The following is an 11,613-nucleotide window of genomic DNA, read 5'->3' as shown; positions in this document are numbered from 1 at the left end:
TTGCTTCCCCATTTTTGTCATTCCAATGAACCACCACTTGATGGGGAGTATTTATATGAGGGCTCGAATTAGGTGTGTTTGAGACTGGATTTTAGAACTCATTATCCGTATCGGTCACAGCCAAATCGGTAAGGATCGGTTAAGTATCGAAAATCGTACAGTTTTCCTTGATCAGTCATGGTATCGGCTAGAATCGGTCCTGATGAGAAACCAGTATTGGGAAACTTTCCTACTTTGTTGAGACCAGGCCCTAGAAGACGAGGGATCTGCTATATGACAGCCTCATATGCTAGAAAGCATGGTATTTCTTAGGAAGCCTTTTTACCAGTTTTTGTTGAGCTTCTTCAGCCCTTCAACATCCATGTAGTCCAAGCCTATCTTTTCCGCCTCCTCAACATACAGTGCATCACCAATCATGCAGACTTTCATCTTAGGGCGAGGAATATGTGGCAGCTTCACAGAACCACTGAATCGTTTGTCCTTCTGAGGGTCATAGTTCTTCAGTCCAATCTAGAGCTCGAGTGTCTCGGTGAAGTTATGTTTCTTTTCCCTGGTATCATTCATAATCTGGGAGATAGCTTCTCTCAACACATCACTTTGAAGCTTACTCATCTTTACCGCTTCACTTCAGCAGAGCCTTGCAAGGCTGCAACCGCAACAAATGAGAGAAACCCTAAATAGAAGAATCAAAGAGGACTCTGTCTCTCTCTCTCTTCTGTTCGTCCTCCACCGGTTTAAGTTTTTAAGATTTTTTTTTTTAATGGATCTGGTCGGAGCCGTCGGATCGGCCGATCCCAATTGTATCTGATACCTAGGACGATACCGATACCCATCTCAGGATCGGTCAGGTATCGGGATCAATCTCAGCTGAAACTGATTCGATACAGCCAATCCAATCAATTTGATACTGATACTTTATTCTATGGTCTGAGATGCGTTTTGATATTTACCTTCTCTCATACGAACCACATTTAGCTTTAGATAAGTGTTTCAAATGAGTTAGTATTTCTAAGTAAAAACACATCTTAAAGCAACCAAACAATTCAAGAAAATGAAAATCATGCTTCACTATAAAGATCTTCCAACGAATTATACATCTAAACACATTAGAGAATCTCCAGCCGGGGGTGGCTGGAGAGGGATCAGTCAAAGGTTACTCTCTTGTTTTTTATTTCCTATTTCTCTCTCTTGTTTCTCTTTCTCTCTAATGGGCCTTGTATGGATTTACATCTACAAGCTTGAGCATAGCCCAAGCCAAACCATACTTAAATCTCAGATTTTAACATCAAGAGTATTAGGCTAACTAAGAGCTAACAATTCATTATATCTGAAAATTTTTTTATGCCTTTGGTCGGAATCCTCCGAGCTATGTTTGGTTATAATTGTTATAGCATGTGATCCAATCTGATTGTATAATCTACTCAATTTTTTGAATTGTATTTAGTAATGATATTTTTAGATGTAATTTTTGTCTTGCATATTATAGTAAAGCGTTTTGATTCAAAGTAAAGTGAATTTTTATAATAAAAAATGAATGCTTTGAAGTTAATGATATAAGCCTTGAATTGTCCATACAACCTGACTACACGTATAGGGGAACAAAGGAGAACACCACTGCCTTACAGAATGAGTCACCATAGACAGAATGAATTGATCTGTAGGATAGTAGGGTGTCTAGATTAGTGTGATTTGGCTAGCTGAATCGCCCAATGAACAAATCGTTGCATTGCTGTTGAAAAAGAATTAGACTTTAGATTAGTTCATGAATCATAATAAGAATTCTATCTCTATTACTTTGGATCGAATATGGACGAAAAAAATAGAGAAAGAATGAAAGAGAGAAAAAACAATCTCCTATTTTCCCTTTTTTTCTGTTGCATGCAATTGCATTCCATTTCTTACGCTCCTATTTTTTTTCTTATAATAGTGGACTCGAAAAAAAAAAAAAGATTATTTCGTTGCTGATAATCATTTCTTTAAGATATCGTTTTCAGTCTCTAATCTACAACAAGTAGATCTATAGGACATACATGAACACATGCTTCACAAGCAATCCATTTATCAAATCCAAAGTGGATTCGATCTAATGTGATTGTATAAACTGCTCAATTTTTTACTATATTTAGTAATGATACATTTTACATGTAATTTTTATTTTATATATTATAGCAAAGTGTTTTGAATGCAAAGCAAAATGAAATTTTATAACCAAATATGAAATGATTTGAAGTTAATGATATAATCAAATACGGTAAAGATTATAAACATTTTTTTTTTAAATATAAAAATATCACTTCCCTTCCCATTAAATTCCTCTTTCAACCAAATAGAGCCCCAAGTTTTTTCCTAATTGCTAGTATTTGGCAATAAAACCAAGTTGCAGAAGCGTATTTGGGTCAATTCAGTTGACTTTGAAATGGCCTCTTTCAAGCGCTTCCAACCTTTTTTTTTTCTTCTTATTTTTCAGGAAAAAGAACCGGGTTGTAACCTCTTTAGCTAAATATTTAGTTAATAATGCTACAATTTTCAAATTGCATGTATCAACTAATGATGTAGCTTTCCTACTTTCTTAATTATTAATATATTTTCCTTTGAATTTAAGAGAAAAAAGGGATGAAGATGCAATAGCTGTGTTTTGAACAAAATTCAATTGATGCCAAGTTGCAGCTGCAATCCCTTTCGCAGTCAAAGAAATAGAATCTTAACAGGCATTTTGAAAAATACTAAAACCTAGGAAATTAAAACCCTAGGGGGGAATTTGTGAATCCTAGGGGAAAGTAAATTATTCTATCCCTGTTGGCAGTTAAATTTTTACCCTTTGTATTAGATTTGACTGATGCAATAGCTTTGTTTATTTGTTTTTTTTAGCTGCATGGTATCAAATTAGGTGTCAGCTATCTTAAAAACTGAAACGGTATCAACATAGATTGGTGTAAGAACATCCATATCTGAGAAAAACAACCCTGATTTTCCTAGGAAGCACTTTTTTTTGACTTTTTATCCCTATTCCGTATTGTTCCATCGATATAATATTGGCCTAAGTATTAAGATTGCGAGCGTACAAAACCGGTATGAATCACTTAACATGATATCAATTCCCTACTTAGAACCATGGTTGTGAGCATGGTTTCAAGCATCGGTATCGTATTGGTATCGGTTGAAATTGATCTCCAATCCTGATCGATTCAAAGCAGTTATTCGTATCGTTTCATAGATAAAATAGTAAAAAATATTGTCCATTTTAAAAAAAAAAAAAAGCAAGGACAAAACTGACCGATACATGCCTATGCGATTCGGATCAGAATCAGTATCGGATCGGTATGAGCACCGATACCATCCTCTAAATCCATGGTTGTGAGGTATTCATTTTTATTTGTCTTTTCCATCAAAGGGCCTCACATGTTAGCCTTTGCTCCTTGGTAAATAGGGTCTTTTGGAATCAAAAGGGGAAACCACACTCGAAATAATGGGTAATAGTCATAATGGAGGGGGTGCTACAAACGGAAAATGCCATTATGAAGCAACCGAAAAACAAGCTACTTATTTGAGCTGCACTAATAATACCTAACATGTTTGGCTTTGTTCCTTGATGGGTATGGTCTTTTGGAATCAAAATGGGAAAATCATACTTGCCAAGATGGGAAGGGTGCTACGAATAGAAGTGCTCTTATGATGCAACCAAAAAGGTAAGGTCCATATTTTAGCTGCACTAATAATGGAGGGGTGTCGCAAAATGGGAGTACTATGATTTGAAAAGTAAAAGGTTAGGACAAAATAGGGTGATGGATTAGATAAAACCATGCATGGTAACTTGGAAAACCAAGGGCAGAGAAATTAATTAGGGGACCCTCGGTCGCCCAAGCCATAAAGAAGATGGGATGAATAGGAGAAAAAGAGGGTGCCGCAACTAACCTCACAGTGAAGGGAAGGTAAAAGTCTAATTGTAAGGAAGGAAGTAACAGGGAAAGGCACAATTTCCAGTTAATAGGAGGAGAAAAATTAGAAAATGGAGGAAATAATGATAGGGTTTATACTTGGAGAAAGACTAATTTAGATGCAAAATGCTGTCTTTCATAGCTGTCTATGGAAATACACAACATCCTCCTGGTTTTAATGAAGGAAATCAAAGGCGAACTTGGTCAATGGCAAGGAAACTCAGGTGTGTTTGGTATGCATTATCGGAATGCATTATTCGAACGGTTTTAGTTTGGTTTTCAAACCTTCGTTCATGAGATTTGTCATGCGGATGGTAGAAGTAATAATCTCACATGAAAGTGGTCGAGTAACCCGATATGAAGACTTATAGGTACTTTGGAGTTTGGGCATAATCTCATTAACAGTTAGTTTTTAAGGATGAATTCTATCCAAATCCCTAATAAGTGGTATCATAGTCAAGGTTTGGCAGGTTACGCGTGGAATGAGAGATTGTTAAGGTTCCATGAAGAAGACCCACATTCTATTCCCTCATTAATTGCCCTCTCCCATTGTATCCATATAAGTGGGAAGATCCACTTGGTAGGGTAAGGAGAAGTTTTTCTAATTATAGCATCTGCTAACGACTGGTAGAGTTCTTTCTTCCAAAAATTTTTTTTTCCATTTTTGTTCTTTTGTTTATATGAAAAACCAAGACTAACCCACAAGTGACATTCAAAAGAAACGGACCAGACCGATAACTATACGTTCCAGCTTGGCTTTTTGTAGACTAAATACCATATCGGTCCAGTATTGGTCCTACTGATATTTGCAAAAACGAAAAAAAGACTGAACAAGAGATATCGATTCAATCTTGAAGAACAAAGAAGAAGAAGAACGCTAGCGATTTATTATATCCCAAAATTTTCCTATGCTTTTGGTCGGAATCCTTCAAGTTCTTTCCTAATCGTTAGTCTTTGGTAACAAAACCGAGTTGCAGAAGAGATCTGAGACCGTATTTTAGATCATATATAAACTTCATTAACGTTTATCCTCCTTTTGTCTCTTCGGAACATTCAAAGTTTCTCCATTTAATTTCCCCAAAAGGAAGCCAATCAGACAAACTCTTCAAATCCCTAATCTATTTCTAAACAGAGTACATGATTTTGCAGCAAACTTACCAGAAAACCCCAACATAACCAAAATAAATGAAGAAGAATTAAGAAGATCAAACAAAACTGAAATTAACTGCGAACATCCACAGAACTACAAGCAGTAGAATCATGGCGGGCACCGTCAGGGGAAGACACAGACTTTTTGATGAACTCTATACAATCTGCAACTGCGTCGCTGTGGTACTGGCGTTGTGGATAATAATAAGACTGCGGTGGTACCGTTTTAGTGATGGGTCCGGTGGCGGTGGCGGTGGCGGTGGCTTTAGAGAGAGCAGAGAGCATAATGAGACGGAAGACGGCTTCACGAAGACGGTCCAATAAGGACATCGGAGATAAACGTCGTTTGGTTTTGGCATTGGTGGTGGCGTTGCTGGGTCTTGGAATACAGAAGAAGGAAGAGGTCTTCATATTGGTTCTTCTTCTTCTTCTTCTTCTTCTTCTTCTTCTTCCTCGTTTCCTTCTTATATGGTCTGTGGTTCCTTGCTTTAATCATTATTAATGGATCGTTTTTGCTATAACTAGTAACTACAAGGAAAGGAAAGGAATCTTATACCGTTAACTTATTTGAACTCTCAGCTTGGCTCGGCTAGTCGGCTTAGAATATACGAGCGAGTAATGATAGTCTACAACTGCAACTTATGGTCTTTCTATGATGATGATCTCGATCTCATAGATATGCGGGTTACGATCAAACGATCTGGAATGGTTGGATCAATGAACGGATCAAACCTACATTGCTGGCAGCGTTTATAGAGGTGCATAACAGTTTCGTACTTAATTCCTACCAATGTTATAGTGTCAAGAACGCTAGATAATCAAAACCGGGTGAGAAGATGGCTGACCCAACCAGGTCTGACCAATCTTTCGAATTATTTGGTCAATTTTTTTTTTAAAGGGGTTAACTAATTCAAATTGAACTGTATATTTTTTTTCTCAGTGTGGATGGAATTGAACTGTATATTGCCTTCTTTTCCTTCAAAGCAAGCTATGATGTAAATAATTGGATCAAAACCAATGGAACTGATCAATTCAAATCGAAGTTTTTATATATATAAAATAATAATAATAATAATAATAATAATTCAAATCGAAGTTGGCCAGCTTCAATTCGAATCAATGCCGATTTTTATAGCATATTTTGGACGGAAATTTTTATGATAGAAAGAATCGCAAGTAAATCAATGTCAATCAGTAAGTCGACAGAGAATGAAATTTATATCAGTACAAAATATAGAAATGATTGATTTTATTATATATTATAATTCTTTATTTTTTCCTTGTTTCTAAACAATCTTTTTGAAGAAGATAGTTCATAGTACTCATTCTACAGATACTAGAAAATCAATCATTTTTTGTATATGAGAAAATAAGTGAAGTATTTATGGGCGTTATAAACAAATAGGTAAAGTTATTTTCTACTCTTTTTCCTTGATTTTTTTTTTTTTTTTAATGAAAATTCTTGTACTTCTTTCTTTCAATAAGAAGAAAATTCATTCAAGAAAAGATCATATACACCCTAAGGGCTCCCAAACAACAAGTTCGTGAAGCCAAGAACAAGATTGGTAACATCCTTGTGCTTTTACAACTAAGACATATTACGAATCCAAGGGGGGCATCGCAGTTGGTGAGCAACGAACTTGGTACCAGTTGTAAACTCGAACACTGCTTCCAGTGATATAAAAAAAAAAATCTTGTCTCCGCAGAAAATGCAATTACAAGAGTTGGTTAAAATCGGAATAAAACTATATAAATTCAAATATTTTAAAATTAAAATTCCTAAATTGTATTATTATTTTTTATTTTAAAAAATATGATTTGATCAATAGTGTAGTTGCGGCCCATGGACCATGTCAATTGACCCAATTCAATCACATGTCCGAGTTATTAATTTATTTATCAACCCTGCCTAAATATGCTTGCTTTATATGTATATAGCCAAAGGTACCGATCTTTGCCACATGGTGAAGGGCAAATTTTTTGTGGACACATAGATCTCAAGCTTCATTGTTCACATGTCAAGTTTCAGCTAGTTTGAACAAATTGTCTAAGTTTTACTAACAAAAAAAAAAGTTATCAAAGGAGCAAAGTTTCAATGAAAATCTAGTAAAATGTGAAATTCACAGAAATGGACAATTAAAATTTACACACAGTTGATCCAAATCATTTCATAGATATCCAATTGTTAGATTTACCATGTTACATTTTCACATGGCATAACACGATGGATGTACTGATCAAAGATGCCATAAAGACCTCCAATCTAAAGAATCCTTTGCCAATTAATTATATATTTTAGAGAAACAATCGGACCATCTGGTTCAGACAATATGACACGGACCTCCAACTAGTATTTTTTTTTTTTAAAAAAGAAGAGTTAAAACAGATTGATATCCACCGATCCAATCCGATTCAGATTGGTATTGGCAAATACCGATATCAATATCAATACCGTCCTCTAAATCCATGGTTCAAACTCAAACCGATCCAGATGAGTATTGGTTGAGTTAATTGGGGATTGGATTGAGGTTGTGGGTTAGAATTTTAAATTCAGAATCAAGGGTTAAATTGGTCCATGTCGATTCTGATTTGTAGTGAGCAATCATTGAAGGAGCTAATGTTTGCCATGTTTAGATGCCCACCTCCTTGTTTTTCATGGGAGTAGCGAACAACATTGAAATCTCCACAAATCTCCCAAGGCCGAGATCACAATTGACCAGCAATAGCACGGAGGTCGTTCCAGAGGGAATCTCGCTCAATCGGGCTGTTTGAGGCATAGACAACAGAGAAGAAAAGGGAAAAGCTGTGGGTAGAATCAGAAATGGACAAATGGAGGATCTGAGAGGAGGAGAAGATGAGGGAAACTGAGAGGATTTTAGGATCCCAGAGGATGGGATCAGAATTAGAATTAAAATTTTTTTGCATAAGATAAGGGCCTATAAAGGTCGTGGGATGGATGACCTACTACACAACCTTACCCCAAGAATGTCGAGAGGTTATTACTAGATTGAAGCCTTTGTTAAATAATCTTGTCAATCCTTATCTTAGTATCTTTGTTCTACGTGAGCTATCATTGATGGTATCTAAGTTCTGAATAAGGTTTGATACCAAATGTGGCATAATAAGAGTGAAAAAATGTTATATGGCTCTCAAATTGAATCTTAGTAAGGCTTATGGTAGAGTATTATTTAGAAAATGGGTGCATGAGATTCATCTTCCATCTAAATTTAGAAAATGTCCATCTATGAGGGAGAATATTATTTTGCTGGTGTTTAATATCAATCCCATTGTTGCAAGGCAAAGAGCTCCAATTCTCACGATTTGGCTTCCCCCTGTGACATCAATCAAGTTGAATGTGGATGGAGCTAACAAATGAAACCCTGGTATTACTGGAGGGGGAGGTCTCATCAGAAATAAGGAAGGCAAGGTGCTTGCGGCTTTCTCTAGTTTTTATGGTGTTTGTTCTAATTGTGTGGTTAAGTTGCGTGCCTTGTGGGATGGGTTAAGGTTATGTGTGGATATGGGTCTCTCAGATTTTTTTATTAACTCTGATTCTACCTTGATTGTGAATTCAATGTCTAACATGGTATGTGAGCTATGGAGTTGCTGGTATTGGTTTGAGGAAGTTATGACTCTATGTGACTCTCTTAAAATTCAAATCTCTTTCTCTTTTCGGCAGATTGGTTGGCGAACTTGGTGCGTACTTCAGCTGGCCATTAAAGAGATGGTGCTCAAGTATGTATAAATCTTCACATTAGATTATTTACGTTTGATGTGGGATCAATTGTTTTCGCGTGGAACCCCAACAATTTTTGTGTTGTCATTTTTATATTTACTCTAATGCCCTTTTTCTTTTCAAGCAAAAGTTTTGGGCAAGACAATGCTACTCTGCTAGTGCAGGTACATGTCAATGCAGGGGCCAATGGGAGGGCATGAGGGAACATCTTCAGTGTAGGGGCAGTATGGTCTTTATGCACTATCTATATCTAGACATAGACACACGCAATTGGATATCGTTCTTTCTTCCAAAAATTTTGTGAAATGAAAATTTTATGTGAAAACGGTGAGGAACAATTCCACAAGTTCAGACATTGAGCTATTAGATTAAAATGTAACATAAAATGGGTCGAGTGTAGGACTTTGTGTACACCTTCGTATATCTTTTGGTCCCTCACTCCCTCCACCTAATAGTTCAATATTATTGGACGGTTCTACAAACATTTTTAAAGATTCAATCAATAAAAAATAATAATCTCGACTGTACATAAGTATGATGTTTTATTGTATTACTCCTACTTTGTCCTAAGTCTCGAGCACATCCTCAACCCACTTACCCTAGGGCACCTAAATGCCTTTCTAATTGACAGAAAAAGGGTTAAAAAGAAAAATAGCGATTATTACATTGAGGGGTTTTCATTTATTTACTTTTTTTTGTTAAAGATTTGCACACCGTCGGCCGAAATTTGAAATTGCATGCTGACATTCCTTTTAAGACTTAGATTATTGTCGCAAACTATTGTAAAATGTCTTATATATATCCCCCTATTCCAGTGTTTTACTGTAGTACCCTTCAAATCCTGAAATTGCACACGGGTGGCAGAGGGAACACCACCCCGCCCCCCCCACCCTTCCCTTTGTCTCTCTCAAAAATACCCTTAACTAGGTCGAGGGGGGACTCTTAGGGTTGTAGTACCACCCTGATGAGTTCCCCTTTTCTTAGAGAAAATAAATCCTATTAGTGGGATTATGGGATTCTTCTTCTTCTTCGTTCGCAAAGAAGGTTGTCTCTCAAGTACTTCACCACGGCCTTCTACAGGGCTTACAACCTGAGCCAGTGAAGGAGGGCTGGCAAACTTAACATATCTTCTATTCTGAACCTCTGGGACACCTTCTTCTTCTTTAACTCTTGGAGTCTCCACTTTAATCGTTCTTGCATTCTCAACAAACTTGAGGTCTTCCATCTCAGAGTAAATTGGTTGTTTCTGGGCTTCCTTAGCCTTCATTTGTTTCAGCTCTATTTTCGTCTTCTCCAGCTCTTCACTCAGAGAAGAAAGACAATTCGCCATCATTACACCTTCTTCTCTTGCTTGTTGGAGGCTTTGCTTTGTCTCTTCAAGCTCTGTAGTGACAGTTCCTAGCTTGGATTGGCCGTGACCCATTTCACCTTCTCCCATCTGATAAAGTAACTCAAAGTTAGTCTTAAATCTTAAGCAAAGTGATTAGGCTCTGGTATTTCTTTAACTCAAAAGCAAAAGAGATTGATTCTTAGCTAAACCCAGAGCTTCAGGAAAGCTTTTTTTAGAATATTACAATGAGTTCTCTTTAACTATGTTATTATTTATGCAATAATATGGTTCACCTTTATTGCATAAATTATTGGGAAGAAAGAAAAGGTTCTACTAACAAATAATACTAGGCCATCCCAAGATAAAGAAAAGCCAAAGGCAAGTATTGCACAACACAATCACAGCTCAGCTACACAGAAACTTTGATTAATGTACAAGGAATATGAAAGGTTCATCCCTTAGAGCAAACACCAAGAAATACAAAGAAAATGAACAATTTAAAGCAAAGAGGACACATAGTTTTAATATGGTTCACACACCAATATGATATGCTACATTCACAGGTGAAGCTGAAGGTGATTCACTAAATGATGGAGGAAAAGATACAATGAAAATCTCTCATGAATACAAAAAAGTTGCGACAATAATTCTTACCTAGAAACCCTAACTCGAAATTTCCTTTTCATTATGTTTTCTTTACTTGCTCAACAAGACAATAAAACAAATAAATACTCTTCTAAGTTGGGTTGATATATCTATCGGGTCACATTTGGTCCTATTGACCCAAGCCTCTATAACCATCACAAACCTCACAAAAATTTTCCATTCGGGTTGCCACAGAAAATGTTGAAGCGGGGCAATCTTCAAAGTGAGTATAAAAATTCGAGACACACATAACACTATCCTGTATTCCAATTAAGTTCAAATGTTCTAAATTATCTATCAATCATATATTCCAGCTAACTTCAATCAAGGTTTCTAATCCCATTCATATAATTAGAACATGTAAGTTTCCTATTCTGTAATGGCTTTAATGGTGAGGGAAGAACACAACAAAAACTAAAAGCTGGCAATAACAAGAGTCATTACAGTTACAATAGTAATAGCTTAATCAAATTGAAAACAAGTATAAATATAAGGATTAAATGGAGATGATCGAAAGAGAGAAGATGATGAATAAGGTATTGAAGACAGTATTGATGATAAGGGAAACCTCTTTAAGGTGTTTGGAATAGAGCTCCCCAGCTAAAACTCTCTCTCCAAATAACATCACAGCTTCCTTAACAGAGCGAAAGGGAGCCCTTGTATCAATCTCTGCCCTCTTCATCACCTGCACCACCATTTCTTCGGTATCCGTGGCCATGCCGCCTCACTAGTACTCTTACTGTCTTCGTGTGAGAGAATGAATGATCACCTACAGCATCTAGAGAGAGAGAGAGAGAGAGATTGTGGGATGGAGAGAA

At 36.5% G+C, this 11,613-nt stretch overlaps 1 protein-coding gene across 1 annotated transcript; it reads right to left on the bottom strand.

Annotated features, from left to right (window-relative positions):
- Window positions 1-9,481: 9,481 nt before the first annotated feature.
- On the bottom strand, window positions 9,482-11,613 carry LOC122092675 (WEB family protein At1g75720-like). The gene is made up of 2 exons (XM_042662907.1): window positions 11,364-11,613; window positions 9,482-10,258 (listed from the first exon to the last, which is right to left on the bottom strand). The coding sequence occupies exons 1-2, from the start codon at window positions 11,511-11,513 to the stop codon at window positions 9,740-9,742; spliced, it is 669 nt and encodes a 222-aa protein (XP_042518841.1). The 5' UTR covers window positions 11,514-11,613; the 3' UTR covers window positions 9,482-9,739.

The sequence above is a fragment of the Macadamia integrifolia genome, chromosome 11, assembly GCF_013358625.1.
Source record: "Macadamia integrifolia cultivar HAES 741 chromosome 11, SCU_Mint_v3, whole genome shotgun sequence".
NCBI lineage: Eukaryota > Viridiplantae > Streptophyta > Magnoliopsida > Proteales > Proteaceae > Macadamia > Macadamia integrifolia.
Note: the sequence above shows the minus strand (reverse complement) of the source record. Positions and strands in the feature narration are given on the sequence as shown.